A 19,255-nucleotide genomic window follows, 5' to 3' on the forward strand; every position below is an offset into this window, starting at 1 on the left:
ATTGCCAATCTTGACTTGAGGAACTTTTCGAATAAATTTGATTAAAGAGAACATTTTCCAATGAATTAGAGGTTCATTTTCAACCAACAAAATGTCATATCAAATTTAGTAACAACGATTCAGAAATCCCACAATCAAAGAAAAAAGTCTATATTGCAGTTCTTGAAATCTGTACAGAATAAACAAAGCAGCGGCAGAATTTGTCAGAACTGCCGAGTGTGACGGCTTAGATTTGAGAAACGGCTGCTGTTTTACAGATGGGACAAGTATTTTTCTGCATCAGCCACTGCTTTATGCAATCAATATGGAAGGAGTGTCCACAGTTCAGGTTCCCTGTTTCATCATCCTTTTTATATTCCTCCTAGTTTATAAATTCATTAAAGTGTGTTAGAAATCAAATAATATTTTAAAAAACATATTAGTATTATGATATATTTTAAAATGATTTAATAGATAGGAAAATTTTAATACCGTATTTATCCCAATATGTCACAACTAAATAAAGAGGCGATTGGAAAGAGAGAATAAAAATTTTAGCCTATGAACCTTGTGTCCATCCATGTAGATCTTTGTAACCTAACCACAGCCTGTGTCGGATCAAATTCTCTTTTCACTATATTTTTTATACTTTAAAATGAAAAATGAGCAATTAAATAATACAAGCTGTTGAAAACAAGGAAAGACATGTCTATACACAGTACCAGAGTCATAAGGCTAACCTGGCATATACTGCAATTTTTTTCTATTCCTGTGGGAAAATGTGAGGTGAAATCAGTCAACATTGCGAGCTTACTACTCCTCAGACAGTGAGTTATCTCATCTTCTCTGAGACCAGTGTTCACATAGCCAATACTGTCACCGAGTTCCAGTAATTCCTGTAGCATCGTGTGGATGTTAAAATATCTATTGGGAGCATAACATTCAAAATACTGGTAACGGCTCAACAATATTAAGCTAAGGCAAGTATGGAACCAGACGAACCTCATATGACATGCTATCAATATCAAGCCTCATATCATGGTGTAGATCGAGTACATCAGGGCTCCCTTCTGTCAACAAACTACTTCGGAAAATTACAATCTGCGAGCAGGTTTAATGACAGTAATCAAAAGATTACCACACTGATACTTCATAGATTCACAAAAAAAGTCTTTTTCAGCATCTTTTTCAGTTACAACTAGAAATGCTTGACGGGTCAAGTTAGACTAGATTCAAGCCAGAAATCACCCAGTTAATTCATGTGTGAAGCAGAACAATAGAAGTGATTATAGCTTTAACCAGATTCGGTGTCTTGATGTGTTGAACTGAGTTGCACTTATAAAATTAAGTGAAAGATCCATTCGTACCAATTCAGTTCTAGTTAGTTACCAGACTTGATATGTTTGAGGTAGAAATCATTATCTCCAGAACCGAATAATTCCATTGGACTGGTCTGGATGTCCTAAACCACTTCAAAAACTAGTTGGAACCATTATGTAAAAGGTCCAATCAAGTTGGTAACATGCTAGATTACAAGTAATCAACAACTTTGTGCATAAAAACAAATGAAAATATGTGAAGTGTATAAATTGGGTATATTAAAAGATGAGCAGGATTGTTGGTTCGACTAATAAATTATGTCTAATTTTAATTTTAACTGGCTTTCAATTCCACTAATGTCATTGATATCATATTTTCAGCCAAGAAACACAAATAAACTCTACTTAGCTATAAAAGTGAAGTAAGATGTGAGAAATGAGATAACTCCGTGTCAATTTACATATCTCTATCTTCGCTATTTCCTCTTCTTTCTATCCATTTGCATATACCAACGATCCACCTGATCACATATACCTTGAGTAATTTGTGTGTGTGTATATATATCTTTATTTTCATTGATATGCTTGATAGGTACCAAAGCACCAATGATCGCCAATTAAGTTTGTCAGCTCAAGCCGTTTAGTTTAACCTTATAGTGGGGTATTGCCATAATGTAGATCGAACGGCTCACACAGGGAGCCACATATGTGGAATCAGCATTAAACAAATATTGTCGATCAATACCATCATTGTAGGTTGAACAAATCCACTCAACCTTGCCTAACACTCTCTTGAGCTGTACGATTGATTTTTTGTATGCGAACAGGTGGATCAAACATTCTGTCAGGCTTAAGGATTTTGGCGCAAGACTGTGTAACTGTATTTGTTAGGAATTTTCAGCTGCTATATACATTATATTACCGAAAAACAGTTATTTTGAGATATTGACTCTTGCATTTGACTTTTGACAACTAAAGTCGAAATGATGTATTAATAAGAACTAAAATCTAAATGATGTATTAATAAGACCTCAAGCTTTTTACCATCGCATAATGATGCAAAGGAACGGTGGATCTAGCATCACATATCCATTCTATATATTTGCTGAAAAGCATCCTTTATTTCATCAAACTTAAAGATTATATGTTCATAAAACTCTAAGAAAAGATGGTTTAATAATAAAAAAACTAAGCCTGTTAAAGCAATTTAAGTCATAGCATCCTCGATGTCACTCATTAGGATGACCCACAAATTAGAAAAACTCAAATTAGACAAACCTCAGCAAGTCCATCTCGGAAACCATTTCTAACATGACGGTTATGTCTAGATCCAGAAACATCAGCATGGAAGTGTGGAACTTCTATGGCCACATCGGGTTCAAAGAAAGGAAAATCTTCCGAGGCAGCCACTCTCGTCACCCGCTGATAATTTACAAAAAAATGATTAAATATCAGTATAAATTCAACTCTAAATTAACAATGTGGAGTTCGTCATTTAACATCATAAAGCTGCTTTACAGAACAAATAAAAAAGGAACCTTGCACCAGAAAATCAAAATAACGAAAACAAAACTCATTATAGAGGTTCATAAGAAGTGAAACGAAGCAGACAGAACAATACATTTCGGACATGGGATCCGGTTGATGATCTTTGGATTATAGATATTCCCAAAAGAGATTATCTAGTCTTCAAGTGTCATACAAAACCATAGAAATGGAGTGGAATAACTTAAGAATACTGAATGTTTGACCTGTGAGAGACTATGGCTAGTAAATCCCTGTGATATTAGAACTGCATGCAGCCCTAATGTCAAGAATAGTATTCAAACAAATATTCAAAAATATATCTTGTGAACAGTCGGCACATAGTTAAGTAGTACCAGATAAAGAACAACGAGGAAATCACAAAACAGAGACATAGATGCAAGAAAAACACCCAAAGAATCATCTTCAGCTGATATTTAGCAGACAACATTCCCAGAATTTAGAAACATATCGAACCAGAAAAAAACCATGCAAAGCAAACGCAGAGCATTGAAAAAAGCACAAGTACCTCCCTCTGACCAAGAATAATCTTGTCGACCCCATCGATTTTACCTCTGGGAGAGACAGAAGGAGGCCGTCTCGAAACAACACAATCAACAGAAGTAGCATCGGTGGTTAACCCAATTCCAGGACTGCACCAAACATCAGGTGCACTCACACAACTTGAAGATAGTGCAAATGAAAGCGAGGATTGGGACAAAGGGTGGTTAGCATTATTGTTGCTAATATTCGCAACAGCAGAAGAGCTATTACAGAAGAGCTTGCTGCCCCCGCTACTTTTCTTGGTCTTGTGCACTTTCCTTTTTACTTTCTTGGCTTCCCAGTTGGCTGAAGTTCTGATGGCTGCAGGCACCGAGACCTGTGAAGAGGCGGTGCAGCCTAGTCCTCTGAATGTGGAGGATGTGAAGTTGTTCTTTTTCTTAGATGTGGAGGCGTCAATTGTAGTGTCACTGGAGAAAAGAATTGAGGAGATAGTGGGTTTGTAGCGAAGGGAAGTTAGATCTGTTTCCGGGTTTGGGTTTCTTGGCCTCCTGTACTTTGTGTAATCGGCCATGGCTGAGTTCTCTGCAAACAGCAGCAGATGCCAAAGCTAAGAGGTGACCATGGAAGTTGAAGAGGAAGAGAGTGGAGATGTAATTCCAAGAATATTATATTGGTTCGGAAAAAGAGAGATGTAATGTGGCTTAAAAAAGAAAAAAGCAAAGAAAGAAAAAATGCTCTGTTGTGGTTGTTAATGAATGATGAGAGGGAGAGAGAGATACATTTTGTATAAATGGAATATGTTTTTGTGATACGATGTCACGAATTTTTGTTTTGTGAGATGGGTCAATTCTATCGATATTCACAATAAAAAGTAATATTTTTAGCATAAAAAGTAATATTTTTTCATGGATGACTCAAATAAGATATTCGTCTCATAAAATACGACCAGTGATAATGTCTCACACAAGTGTTTGTCGTATAAATAAATGTATAGGTTATAATAAAATGAAAATATTAGTTTAGCTATCATTTGGTAATTTTATATCTACCGGAATCACATATAAAGTTTTCATATTGAATTAGATATGTTACATCACACAAAAAAATAAATTGAGTTAACGATATCTCAACCCGACAAAATGTGGGTCGGCTTATCTCAACCCTCCTAATGATAGGTTGTTGTAGGTGGCACGACCCGACAAATTCAGTACAACTGTCGATTAGCTCGTGGAATTGATCTACTTCGTCACATAAAATATACGAGTTGAGTGAATAGTTCTGCGACTCGTGAATTGCGGTGGTTTACTGTGCTAATCATGTGAAATGATAAATTGTATAGCTGATTAATTGTGATTGTCAAAATACAATTCCGTCTTTATCTGATGAATAATATGGATAAAGTATTTTAGCTACGAACTCGCCAATGAGATTGGATTCAAGTTCCTACATGTTCAAATGGAGACACACCAACAAAATATGTTGTTGTCCCACCCATTTCTTTATACTAAAGTTTTCTAAAGTAATTGATGGAGTGGTGCCTTATTTTAAAGGCTAGAGTGTTATACCGTATGTATAGTTTCATTTTAAGTATTTTAGTATTATTTTTTTTTTAAAAAAAAAACTATATTGGGTGAAGCTGATATTTGATTATTTTTTTAGAAATATTTGATTTTACTAATATTAAATATCTTTAAGCGGTCCAATACCAGCTTCTTCCATAAGATCGGTCTTTTTAACTACGAAAATAGAGGACAAGGAAGATTGTTGTTGCGGAGAATCAAAGGTCTATTAGTTCTCTCCGTCTACCACATGATGCCTTACTTCCAACCACCTTTTATCAAAATCTAACTAAGAAGTAAGGCTCATAGTGTTTGTCATAAAAGAATATGTCGGCATAATGATTGTGGTGTGAGTGGTTTTGAAGTATGTTATGTAAATAAAATTGAAATCACAAAAATAATTATAAGACGGTGTCACAGATTAATTTTTTTAGATAAATATTCTATTTAAACCAGTAATTATATACTAACGATTAATGTGATTTAATATAGGTATTTTCATCACTAAAGATTATATTTAAAGATATAGTTTGCCATAAAAAATTATATACATCACATATTTTTGTGATATTCGAACACATATTTCGAGAAATGTTCTTCAAAATAAAGAAACAGTGACAAATGTCTTGTTCAATAAAAAATATGTTTCATAATTATAATTATTGATAAAATATCGTACATATATGTGTATATATAGTTTCGATATATTATTCATATGTCGTATTCATTATTGAAGTGTCACTAATCTATTGGACGTGATGAAATATATCAAAATTGTATATCTAGTAGAAAAATGATACCTCAATAGTAAACAAAGATGTGATGAAACCTATCAAAATGATATATCCAGTAGAAGAATGATACCTCAATAGTAAACACAGATGTGAGTATGGTGGATGAGCAATATATCAAAACTTATATATATATATATATATATATATATATATATATATTTCAGAGTGAGTCTTATGTGAGACCGTCTCACGGATCTTAATCGGTGAGACGAGTCAACCCTACCTATACAATAAAAGGTAATACTCTTAGCATAAAAAGTAATATTTTTTCATGTATGACTCAAATAAGATATCCGTCTAACAAATATGATCCATGAGACCATCTCACATAATTTTTACCTATATTTCAAACTGTGTATATGTATAAATACGTGTGTATTTGAGAGAGATGTGTGTACCTCCATGGTCCATGGTACCATATATATATATACATGTGTGTGAGAGAAGTGTCATTGAATAATTATTTTGACATTGTACCTCCATGGTCCATGTCACCAACTCCGACCATAAATCCTCCTATTGAAATAATGCAAACTTTTCAATGTTTGGTATTAGTCTGTCTATCCATCCTTTTCCGATGTGGTGTACAAGGGTGAATATGAGGTTAGAAAATTAGACGGGACAGCTTGTGATGAACTAAAATCTGCCTTGCAATTGCATGGTCCCCTAACCACAAATAAACAACGTAACCAAACAAATTTATACCAACGTACCATCCAAATAAATGAAAACCGGGGTATTCAAAATTTCGGTAAAGTTCGGTTTAGTTAATTCAATATTGCTAATTGAGGGAGTATAATTTTCGGTACAATACAATACCGAAAATCATCCTAATGTGATGTATTTGAAATCTACTACAATGACTCAGAAAATTACTGGTCGAGTGGATTCATACAAACAAATCGATGGAATTGGAATCTTTAATTTCAAACTCATCGATCCAAGTGCAACTTAAAATGATTTAATACTTAATTACAAGCCGGAGGCATCGACATCGCAGTTGAAAATTTAAGTAGGTGGGTGAGAAGAAGATGGCAAAATGGCGATGTATTGTTTGTTAGCAAAGTGGCTGTATTTGGGGGATGTGAAATTGTGAGAATAAATTCAGAAACAACCAAAAAACTCAAGACTTGGTTGGATGGCTAGGAATAATGGATTCCAAGAATAATAAACCCATTAGAACTTCCAATTGAAGTTTTATGTTTGTTTTTTCCAACGAAAGAAACTAAGCGTGGGTTTCTAATAGATAATAAACAAACCGAGTCGGTTCTCGAGTTTTTCGAACTGGTTCGAAAAATATTTGATCTGTATTCATGTTTATGAAGTTCCAGTTGAACTCGAATATGTTCGAACTTTTTCGAGTCGATCTCGAGCCCAAATTATTTTGTTTGACAGTTTGCAAATAGTCTATGGGCTTTAGTATTTTATTAATATAATTATATGTTAAATAAATAAATTTTGATTATATCGAAAAAAATATTTCAAATAATTCGTTAACATGCTCGAATTTTTCGAGTCAAACTCGAACTTGATCTTTAATTCGAACCGAATTCGATCCAAAAGTTTAAAAAATTTCGAATTCGAATATAATTAAATTGAGCCGAATTCAATCTTTTTCAATTTTCGTCATTTTCAGATCGATTCGGTTCGTTTACTTCCTTAGTCTCAAATCCATATATAACGGTTGTTGATTGTGGTTAGAACTAATTTTTCATCAAAAAAATCAAAGATCTTGAATAAATTTTTTTACGAAAATCGAATAACAAACCATCAATATCCTTTTTGCGGAATGGGCCAAGAGAGAATGAATCATAAGGTTTATCAAATCATTAGATTGAAAAACAGGCCCATAAATTATTTGATGATCTGATTATTTTAGTTCATTTCTTTTTCGTGGGTGTAACGTCACTGACGTACACTATATGACGGATGACCGTAAATGGCTCAAAATTGGGACGCGATATTGAGTTTGATTAGTTGATTGTGAGACAGTCTCACGAATCTTTATTTGTGAGACGGATCAACCAAATCGATATTCACAATAAAATGTAATAATCTTAGTATAAAACGTAATATTTTTTCATGGATGATCCAAATAAGAGATCTATCTAACAAAATACGATTTGTGAGACCGTCTCACACAAGTTTTTGTCCAAAAGTTTTGTGTTGTAAAAAACATATTTATCATCTCCAAATAAAATTATTACTTTTTTCTGAATATTGTTATATAATGAAACTTTATTTTATTTTCCTTAAAGTAAAAAAAGAAAATAATATATACAAATATATATTCGAATATTTTTTGTTTTAATTTATTTATTTGAATGGTTTTCAATAAAGTCTGTTTTATTGTTATTTTGTATTTGTATAAAACATCGTTTGATGTGTACGATAAGATTGTTTTAAGATTCAAAAACAATGAAATATATAAATTATTAATATTATGTGATAAAATATACTATGATGGGTTTGAATACAATATTAATGATAAAATTTGTGTATTTTGCCATAATATTTTGAGTGAGTCTCATGTGAAACCGTCTCATGGAGCATAATCTGTGAGACGGGTCAACTCTACTTATATTCACAATAAAAAGTAATACTCTTAGTATAAAAAGTGATACTTTTTCATGGATGACCCAAATAAGAGATCCGTCTCACAAATAAGACCCGTGAAACCGTCTCACGGCATTTTTTGCTTAATATTTTTGAATATTTTATTATAAATTTAATTTTGCTTATGAAATTTTGAGATAATCTAGAAGATAATTCTTCTCTGCCATCCATATATATCGTCATTTTCCTGACCTTTCTTCCCCGCTCCTGGCCAATGGCCGCCGAATCGAAGCGCAAACAGAATCCAATGTCCCCGAATCGAAGCTCAAACTCTGGAATTAAACGACCCAATGAATTCGATGACACCGATTCTTCAACAAAGAAGGCGAAATCCGAGCATGAATTGCAGACCGATGGTACAAATGGCAAAGCGTCCAGTTCAAACGCCTTATCGGAGAATATTGTTAAGCCGGAGGACAGATATTTTGCTATAGAGGCCGATGCGGCTGAAGATAAGGGCTCGAGGCATACTATGGAGGATGCTTGGGTGGTGCTTCACGATGCTAGCTTGGAGTTCCCCGGGAAGTTGAGGTTTCGTTATTTCTTTTTTTGTCCTTTCTTTTACGGTACTTGGTATCAAGCGCTTTGAAGTGCGACTAGTCACAGTTTTATACGAACTGGAATAGATTTTATCATTTTCAATTCATGTGCCTAATTGGTATCATAAAACTTTTCATCCAAATTTGAGTAGGTTTCCATCAATTTTAGTTCGATGAGAACCGATGCTAGGGTAGGAGTTGGGAGGCACTTGTGGTTTACATTCAATTGTGCCAACTTTGAACACGGTCGATCCAGAAAAGTAGCAGACGGAAGTGATGGAATGGAAATTATAGTTAACATTTATTGAATTAAAATTGTGAAAATTTTAATATAGTGTCGACTATTCTGATTGCTTATACAGATGAGATGGAATAATTGAAGTCTAATTATGTTATTTAGTGTGAGACATCTTCTACTCATGGCTTTAAGTGAATTCCAAAATGCATGGAGTACTTAATACTGTTACATACCCCTCGAGCTCATAGCCCTGTGGCCACATGTGTGAACTCTGCCTATGTTTGGAAAACGATCAATGTCTTTGTTGTAAAGACGTGGGAGTGACAACGCATTGTAGGTGACTTCTTTTTTTAGCTCATCTCTTTCTCAGCAGTAGATGGTAATTGTTTGTTGTCCTTCTCTTTAGTTTTCACATATAACATATCCCACTTTCTTTTGGTTTGTTCTACAAGCTTTGTTTTTTATTTGATGTCTTGGTTTTTTTTATCTTTAAAAATAGCTTTATATTGATTTCATTTCATTGTTATTTTTCCATGAATTTTTTTTTTACAGATGTGCACATTTTGCTATTTATGATGGGCATGGAGGTCGTTTAGCTGCAGAGTATGCACAAAAGCATCTGCAAAGAAATGTTTTGTCAGCTGGCTTACCACGTGAGTTGGTCTGTTTGTTTAAGCAGCTATCATAATTGTGATGTGATTACAATAGAAATTATGTATTTTCTGTTTCACTGCTCAATTGGACTTTTTTTAATATTATTGTTCATGTGAAATTTTCAGCTGGATGTCAAGTCTGCGAAGAAGGCTATATTAGATGGTGTGTAATTTTCCTCGTTTAATCTTTGGTCGGTTTGAATACAGAAACTAAACTTGTATTTTCAAAAGAAAACCAAATCAAATATTTGGAAATAGCACTGAAGAAGAGCTTTTTTTTTCCCAAGAAGAAGCTGAAGCAGAAAGCCAAAAGCTACATTTGTTGGCTTCTGAAGAAGATTTTCTTCACACACTTTGTAATAAGAGTTTCTGCATCCAAATATAAGTTTTTTTTAACAAAAAAGGTTCTTGTTTAAAAACAGCACTTGTGATGAAAGAGGTTTTCTATCCAAAGTCGCTCGTTATTGCGTGATTTATATTACACTTTATTAAATCGTGTTTCAAACTTCTTTTTTAGCAGAGTAGGAGAATAATTTGAATAATTTTATTTGGACAGGTTTCCGTAAAACAGATGAGGGGCTCCTTCAAGAAAGTTCTGCAGGTTTATTAAATGTTTTCGTTGGATTTTAACCCTTCTTAAATCTTGACATCATTTGCATACTTGAAAGAAAGATAATCTAAACAAAGATAATTGGTTCAAATTTACTATAACAATGTTCTTTAAAACTTTATATTAAACATTTTTGAAACACTAAAGTATTTAAAATTGAAAATGATGTCATATTTTGTAGAATAATCGACATAAGACTCTCTTTAGCTTTTTTAGCATCAAATTCTATTTCCATGAAGCGCATCCAGGATTTTGTTAAACTTCAGGAAACTGCGTGTTTTATTTTACCTTCAAATTTTAATTGTGTCCATCTTACTATTTTATGTTTGAAAGCACCTTTCTGTTTCCACCGATTTCGAGCTTAAGGTTCTGAAAAACCTTTAGTCAGATTTCTACTTATTTTCATCATGATCTCTTTTTTCCCAAATTTTAGCTGTCAATCTGAATACCTCTGTTTGATATAAACATGCACATGTTCTGTTATTACCGTCGAGTTTGTTTCGCATTCTGTTGACTTGTAATTCTTTACTAGGAGGTTGGCATGATGGCGCTACAGCTGTATGTGTATGGGTATTAGGACAAACAGTAAGTTTACTATTATTTTGGATATTGTATGTTTTCTTGAATGTAAAACAACTGAGAATAGAAGAGTGGTGGTAAAGTATTTGGTTTTCTATTTAAGGTTAGGGATTCGAACTTGACTGTGTGCCTTAGTGCAAAAAAATTAATTAAAAATATAGAAATGGATGAGGAAGACAACAATTTTGAGGTCTGCGTGTTCATAAATAAAGTAAAACACTCAGTACATTGATGACCGAGTCCATGTCAGTTACAATATACTGTTGCACTAGATTACTCTTAATTCATTTCTCTTCAAGCTTGGCACTTAATCTATAAACAATTACATGGTTAGCCGAGTTTTCAATGTTTTGGTTTTTCCTGTGTACAATGGGTGAGCCTTTCGGAATTGTAATTACCATATTTTATTGTCTTTTAGTATGATTATACGATGTATCTTTTCTTGTTCTCTGATATGCAACCGCCAACTATGTAGGTTTTTGTTGCCAATATTGGTGATGCAAAGGCAGTGGTGGCACGATCATCTGAAGCCGATAGTTTACAGGATGTTTTGGACATATCAAATTCATTAAAGGCCATTGTTTTAACAAGGGAACATAAAGCCATTTATCCTCAAGAACGAGCACGCATTCAAAAGGTTTGCGTAGTGTGCTTTGATGAAAATTGCAAGACTTTTTATCCCGTTTCCCTTTCTGTCTCATGTTGATTTTATGAAATAATATAATAATGAGTTTGTTGCGTCTGATTTAGAAGTGCTAAATGCTAAATGTATCAAAAGTAAAAATAACTTATAAAAATCATAAAAAAATTTTATAACCAAATTACGTACCATATTGATGTGGTCCAAATTCAATATCCAATATCACGTAAAGTTTCTTGCCAAACATGTGAGTTTTGAAGTGCTTTTAAAATTATCTATTTCATTAGCTTTTAATCGCAATTATTGCAGTGAAAAGAACAATAATCTTTTGAACTTTGAAGAATAGTGGAAATCAGACCAGCCAATTTGTACCTTTCTTTAAATGCTGGATCATGTTATCTTGGTCAACGAGAAACAAAAGAAGTATAAACACTTAAATCAAAATTACTTCATGTCAACCAATTTATTTGACAAGCAAAAGTGGATCCACTTGTTAGCACCAGTGATATCCAATGACTTGTTAAGACTTTCGATATCATCATGGAGTTTAATGTGTTTATACTTTGTAAATGGTGAACGAAAACCGGTAATGGCTGATAGCTATTTCAAGTAGCACAATGTTGGCATTATCAATATGCATATATCTATATATATTCTGTGAATGATGAATATCCCGAAGATTGCAGCTCATGCATAAAATCTCAGATTTACGTGAAAATAAAATTTTATCTGGTAGTTTTAAGCCCTGACTTATAATGGTGCAGAGCGTAAGTTGTGTTCCATGTCCTTTCGTTAATTACACATCCTTCATAAGAAATTTTAGTTTTATTTTAACGTTATAAGCGAATGTATACAGGCTGGTGGATCTGTAAGTTCAAACGGACGATTGCTGGGGCGGCTTGAAGTTTCCAGAGCGTTTGGTGATCGGAACTTCAAGAAGGTTTCACCCTATTCCTCAAAATTTTCAGTGATTATTCTTATTTTCCACTTTTCTTTATAACTTGTCTAAAGGTGTCACTTATGGTGTATTGTTTCGTGTCTTACTATAGAAGAAGGTTAATCAGAGTACTTAGGATAATCCTTATAGTTAGGGTGTAGGGTTGCAAATTAATCGATCTAAATGTTAGCCAAATCTTATAGCCACGAATATTATTCAAACCTGTACAAGCTCCAACATTATTCAAAGTTTCGGACGTGACCGAGCCTTAACATTATCAATTTGTGTTTGATCTTGTTTTAGTTTTGATTCTTCCAAAATCCAAATTTTGTATTTTAGGTCTGCAAATCATTTCCAGAACTTAATTTTAATCTCTGACCTTGACTCATGTTGAGTCGAGCTTTGACTTAACATTAATTTCAGAAGCCAAGGCAAACAAATAAGATGAATAATGACAATAGTCAGAAAGTCATACAAGATATGCAAGAGAGGGGGAAAACATGTGGCATGAACTTTCACAGGGATGGGGTGTCTTGCGCCACTTATGTCATAACCTGCCACTTATGTCATAACCTTTGAAATTGCCATTGGAATGTCCAATTACAGCTGACAGCATATCTACTGATGGATGTAATGTTACTGCAGATTGGTTGGCTAAAAACTTCAAACTTGAACTCGTAAAAAAAATCCCGCTCAATTTCCTTAACCTTATAGCTGTTTTGTTATTGTTTTTGTTTTCTTTTCTTTTCTTTCTTTTATGAAGTATAGATTGTTGGGTTTGCACGAGTGGTAATTTTTGTTATATTTTGTATGGTTTATATGTGAATAGCTTAGCTCGTGTGATTTGAAGATATTGAGTTGCTTCGTTGTTAAACAAGTTTTCAGTGTATCGGCTTCCTTCCGTGAAATCCAAAGCAGTGTATTTTATCTATTATACGCGACAACATAATCTAAAAGTACAATGATTTCAGGTGGGTGTTGTTGCAACTCCTGATGTCCATTCATTTATCCTTACCGAGAGAGATCACTTCATAATTCTTGGTTGTGATGGCTTGTGGGGGGTATTTATCTCGATCTCTTTGCTTTGTTAATATCAGTATAATAAATTTAGTGACTTTAAACTACACTCCAACTTTTAGGTTTTTGGGCCAATTGATGCTGTTGAATTTGTTCACAAGTTGTTGAAGGTTCGTCTACTTCCCTGCCCTGCTCGGTTGCTTTGTTTGTTTTTTTCTCCCCTCCTGATTTTTGATACTTGAAATCATTATCGCAAGCTCATCCGAAAGATAAAATCTTATGGTAAAAAAATTACAAATAAGAATCAAGTTCACAAACATCTTTCAGTTCACATTTCCACAGGTTACAGACCAATCCCACCATACGCATATATGCAACCCCAGAGCCATAGATTTAAATCCGTTGAATTCTACAGTTCGATGCTTTTCTCATTCATTGGGCAATTCGACACAGCAGGATTATGATGCATTCTATATTAACAACTCAAATTCAAGATACTACCTTAAGTTATCTAAAGCCTATCACAAAGCCATTCCTTCAATTTTTTGTGGCAGACTTGTGATGCCCTCTAACTAGGGACTCAGATGTGATACTCCTGCCACAGTTTTAGCATATTATTTTGATAGATGACAGTCCCAAGAATTTAGACGAGGGGTCTCATGGAGCGGAAAACAACTTTATCAGGAAAGTTGTCCGTGGCTAATATTAGAAAAAGATCTTCCTTTAATTGGAGCAGCCGCCTTCCACTTTCTCTCTCCTCTTCGCTGAAGCTTTTCTGAATATGTGAATGTAATTTTTGTTAACAGGAAGGCTTACCAGCTGCAGCGGTGAGCCGCCACCTTGTGCGTGAAGCTGTCAGGGAGCGCAGGTGCAAAGACAATTGCACTGCGATCGTCATGACTTTCAAGAAGCAGTAGCTTAAATTACCCAAGCATTTCGTCCGGACTTTGGCTATCAGTTTGGATTGGATAGCTGAGTCGAGAACTATCTGATGGATCCTCCTGGAATCATATTGAAAATGCTAATATCAATTAACTCACGGTGTCATATTCATATTCTGGTATATCTACAGCAATGTAACGCAATAACTTTGGCAAGCCAGTTGGTCTCTATCACAGATTCACAGACCTCTGTATCTTTCTTAAGCTGTTAAAATGTCAAAGATGAAGGATCAATCTCATTTGATGAGGATCGAGTATACATTCGAAATGATTTTCCTAGAATCACTGGCTCCCATAATTTTTCCCTTCTTACCAAGGGATCACAATATTGTCCATTCTTTGAGAAATGCGTGTTCACGCCTTCACGGTGATCAGTTGTAGATGATTTTTATTCACCTACTTTGTAGTTGGTTTATGGGTCACCTTCATAAGCCTGTGATTCGTGAGCATAGGATATCACTTTCTCGGAAAATTCAGCCCTGACCTTTGGGTGTTAAAATATTTAACCTCATACGTAAAATGCACATGTTCTGTTGGATCTAGCCTTAAGGTATTATCCCAAGTACCGAGTCGAATTATCCCTCTTTCTCATGTCATGCTTTCATTTGTATCATCACTCAATGAGAATACCTAACCCTAAAAAATACATTACCCTAAGGAAATGGTTGAATCATACACTTTGCCATATCATTCTTTCGTTTGGATCTGGCCTTAAAGTTATTGAAGGAGTCTTTTTTTTTTTTTATACAAGTGGTTTTTTTTTTTTGAATAAGTGATTTTTCTAGAGATTTTTTGAAACTAGATGAGAAGCAAAAGTAATAAGTGTGAGGAAATAAAATTTTAAGTTCATAAGCTGGAGTTTGAATGTTTGGAGAAAAACTGCTTTAAAATTTATTTTTTTGAAAAAAATATTACAACAATATTTTTAACCTACGTAACATTTATCTTTTTAATTTTTTTAAATTTTGGTACTCGTATTATCAACAATGTATTTATATGATTATTATTAAAATTTGAATATTTTGTATTGAAATTAATTTATCTTTTTTAACATGAATGTTTGCAAATTTATGTAAAGTTTTAATAAAAATAAAAACAAATAAAAAAATTTGTATAAACACACAAAATATGTAAAATAAATAAATCTGAAAATGTAAATTATAAAATGCTTGTAATAAAATCTAATTTTGAACTTTATGAATTTCATTTGAAAGTCTGAAAAATCATATATAAATAAAATTTAACATTTTAAAAAATCTCCCAAAATATTTATAAAAATTGAGAATAATTGTAGAATATGATAATTTTGTAAGAATTCAAATGTCAGATTGTAATTTTAAATCATTAAAAAAACAGATTAATCTTTTTTCTAGCTTTTAGTTAAAAATTATAAAAATTGAAAGTAGAAATTGATTTTCACGAACACCCCAAAATACTTTTACCCATCAAAGATTCAAAAAATATTTATTAAAAGCTCTCACAAACTTTCCAAAATTTCTCACAACTTTTAGTTAGTCTAACGTACGAAGTGGGGGTAAAAGAAAAGTCCGACCACCATTGGCATAATTCCTTGATTCCATCAAATTGTATAAGTATATTCCCAATGACAGATGGTGGTCTTCCAAGTTTTCAAAATTGTCCAATGTGAAGCCCCTATGTCAAGAACATACAATTTCATAAAAATATTTGCTTGGTCATTCATTAGATATTTGAGAATTAATAAAGACTAGTATACTATGCACACGCGATGCGTGTGTATAATTTTTTTTTTATCATTATCGATTGACTAAAGTGTAATTTAACAATTTATGGAGGGATTAAATTGATATTTTAATTGTTGAAATAAAAAAATAAAAATAAAAATGTGTAGAAATTTTTTTTTAAAAAAAAGCAAAAAACAAAAATGTAATATTAGTATTATATAAGGGTAAAACTGGAAAAAAAACTTGGTGTCTTCCTAGATAGTTACCATCGTGTGCTCAATCTTAATATAATAGAATAGATATAATCAAAGAAAATATTTATCAGTTGTCGTTAAACTGGTAAATTTGGAACAAAACAATGAGCTAATCATAATTATCAGTTATCGATAACTTTCCAAAAATATACTTTACTTTGTTTCGATTCTGATTTGACAGGTTGGCCATTATACCTTTTTTCTTTTTTACGTCTTGTATTCTCACTTCATCTTCAGATCTTCGATCATCATTTTCAACTATCATCTTTTCAGTTTCTAAAAAATAATATTTTTTAAAAAAATTCATATTATTATAAAAAATTTGTACGATATGATATTACCTTATTCATTATTTTGTTATGGCGTGGTATCATTAGATTAGAAAATGCTTCCTCTGAAAATTATTTAAAATGATAGCCAAAAACTACCTTAATCTTTAATTGGCCACTTCGTATTTTTAATTTAATTTTTTTTTTCACGCTCTTTTTTAAAACAGAAGTGGATATATAAACTGATAAAAACTTATGTAAGACAGTGTCACATGTCGTATTTTGTAAGATGAATATCTTATTTGGGTCATCCATGAAAAATACTACTTTATATATTCTAAGAGTATTTTTTTCTATTGTGAATATCGGTAGGATTAACCTATCTCCAGATAAAGATTTGTGAGACCAGACCATTATCTAAATATTTACAATAAAATACTGGTCAAACAAATAGAGATAAAAGGCTTTTTCACATCTTTATTTTTAAAATCCACTTTTTAAAAAGAGAAGAGGATGGAGAAAATACAATCTCATTTTGCCCTCTATTCTGAAAGTGAAAATCAATACTCAAATTTTAGAAATATGAAAATATTGTAAAAAAAAAATGTTATTTCCATAATATAGAATAACATGGATTCTATATTTAATACAAGAATTACATTTTTCATCATGTCAATTGCATGTTAATGGTCAAGTCATGATCTTTAATCCAGAATTGACGTCACGCTTGAAAATAATGATATAATGTTTGACATTGATGACACGTCAGCACTCGATGGAAAAAAATAAAATTCGAAAAAAGTACAAATTAATTTATTAAAACAATAAATTGATCCATAACAAAAAAAAAATGAAAAACATACTAAGCAAAACCATTATATATATATATATATATATATATATATATATATATATATATATATATATATATAGACACACACACCTAACAAAACATTCCACATTCTATATTATGAGCACAAGATTTCCTTCTTCACCGAAAAGCTTTGGTAAAGAAAATTTGCTTTCATTTTTGTGTATAAAATAACATAATATAATATTTTGACAATATAATTGACTATCATGACATGAAACTATAGCTTTATAAATACTCCATCCACGCATGCTTCATGATAATTGTTGGTGCTGGCTGATATATTATTACTTTTTTATTATTTTGTTTTACAAACATTTCTTCTGTTCAATGGATATATATGATACATATACATACAACTAGCTAAGAAATTGATAGGATATAGTGTGACGATCGATGGATGAAGATTGTGATTACTTGTTCAAGGCTGTCCTAATCGGAGACTCTGCTGTCGGAAAATCCAACCTCCTCTACAGATTTTCGAAAGATGAATTCTATTTGGACTCCAAACCGACGATCGGAGTTGAATTTGCGTACAGAAGTATTAAGGTTGGTGATAAGATCGTCAAGGCTCAGATATGGGACACCGCCGGCCAAGAAAGGTACTACTAGCTACCACCTCCATATATACACAATCTGCGATTTGGTTAATTATCTCAACTTTCAGTATTAATTTGTGGGATATTTGACAAATTTAGTTTTTTTACTATCTTGATACGTAGTATTCTCAATGAAAAAAACTAAAATTACGGAGAATTGAAAATATATGAATAAGGCTGAATTAAAACAAATTTTGAAAATATATAATAACATTTATGCCCAAAATCATAAAAAAACAAAAATATATATCAAAATTAAAATTTTCTATTTTCTATATGTTATATATAAATAAATTATATTAATATATGTATATATATATATTTTAATAGACGAAGGAAAATAGTATCTTTGATGTCAAGAATACAGAATATTAAATTTGCTTATCAGATGCATAATTGATACATATAATATCAAAAATACCTTGGAGATTTTTTAAGTTTCTAATTATCTTTTTATTTGTAGATGTACAAGTAATAATCTCGAGTTAATTTATTGTTAAAATAGTATATATCGACCATGCATCACAAATGTCTAAATATAAATTTGTGCGCCACTTTTTTTTCTTTTTTTTTTTTTTGGTATAGATTTAGGGCGATCACGAGCTCTTACTACCGAGGAGCCCTTGGTGCATTACTGGTCTATGACATAACAAGAAAATCTACGTTCGAAAGTTTGAAAAAATGGTTGAAAGAGTTGAGAGAGTTCGGCGACGCAGAGATGGTGGTCGTGCTCGTCGGCAATAAATCGGATTTACTTCATTCAAGAGAGGTGAATTTGGAAGACGGGCAGAGTTTGGCGAAGCTCGAGAAAGTTTCCTTCATGGAAACATCAGCTAAAGAGAATTTGAATGTTGAAGAGGCATTCCTGCACATGATCCATAGGATATATGAAGTCACAAGTCATAAAAGTCTTGAAGCCAAGACAACTAGTGAATCCTTAGATTTGAAAACCCTTCAAGGGAATAAGGAAATTATATGTATTGATGAGGTATCCGCCACCAAACAACCTAGTTCTTGTTGTTTGCATTGATTGAGACTGTGTGTGTTTTAACTCAATTTGTTTTTACCATCTTGAAACCGAAATTTTAAAAGATTTGTTTGAACTCATGT

General features: G+C 32.6%; 3 protein-coding genes across 4 annotated transcripts; 2 read left to right on the plus strand and 1 right to left on the minus strand.

Moving 5' to 3' along the window:
• Nucleotides 1–53: 53 nt before the first annotated feature.
• Nucleotides 54–4,042, minus strand: LOC140808667 (uncharacterized). The gene is made up of 5 exons (XM_073165817.1): nt 3,352–4,042; nt 2,577–2,720; nt 982–1,080; nt 720–875; nt 54–361 (listed from the first exon to the last, which is right to left on the minus strand). The coding sequence occupies exons 1-5, from the start codon at nt 3,895–3,897 to the stop codon at nt 227–229; spliced, it is 1,080 nt and encodes a 359-aa protein (XP_073021918.1). The 5' UTR covers nt 3,898–4,042; the 3' UTR covers nt 54–226.
• A 4,400-nt stretch (nt 4,043–8,442) lies between these two features.
• On the plus strand, nt 8,443–14,731 carry LOC140809510 (probable protein phosphatase 2C 8). 2 transcript variants are annotated; one of them, XM_073167165.1, is made up of 10 exons: nt 8,443–8,826; nt 9,625–9,733; nt 9,852–9,888; nt 10,282–10,326; nt 10,868–10,920; nt 11,390–11,551; nt 12,411–12,494; nt 13,463–13,552; nt 13,631–13,678; nt 14,315–14,731. In XM_073167165.1, the coding sequence occupies exons 1-10, from the start codon at nt 8,510–8,512 to the stop codon at nt 14,423–14,425; spliced, it is 1,056 nt and encodes a 351-aa protein (XP_073023266.1). In that variant the 5' UTR covers nt 8,443–8,509; the 3' UTR covers nt 14,426–14,731. The 2 variants fall into 2 exon arrangements, with proteins under 2 accessions (XP_073023266.1, XP_073023267.1); XM_073167166.1 differs by lacking the exon at nt 14,315–14,731 and adding an exon at nt 14,063–14,296.
• A 3,079-nt stretch (nt 14,732–17,810) lies between these two features.
• On the plus strand, nt 17,811–19,246 carry LOC140809491 (ras-related protein RABA6a-like). Its single transcript, XM_073167143.1, has 2 exons — nt 17,811–18,148; nt 18,731–19,246. The coding sequence occupies exons 1-2, from the start codon at nt 17,943–17,945 to the stop codon at nt 19,173–19,175; spliced, it is 651 nt and encodes a 216-aa protein (XP_073023244.1). The 5' UTR covers nt 17,811–17,942; the 3' UTR covers nt 19,176–19,246.
• Nucleotides 19,247–19,255: the final 9 nt, after the last annotated feature.

This window comes from Primulina eburnea, chromosome 13 (assembly GCF_022965805.1).
Source record: "Primulina eburnea isolate SZY01 chromosome 13, ASM2296580v1, whole genome shotgun sequence".
Classification (NCBI taxonomy): domain Eukaryota; kingdom Viridiplantae; phylum Streptophyta; class Magnoliopsida; order Lamiales; family Gesneriaceae; genus Primulina; species Primulina eburnea.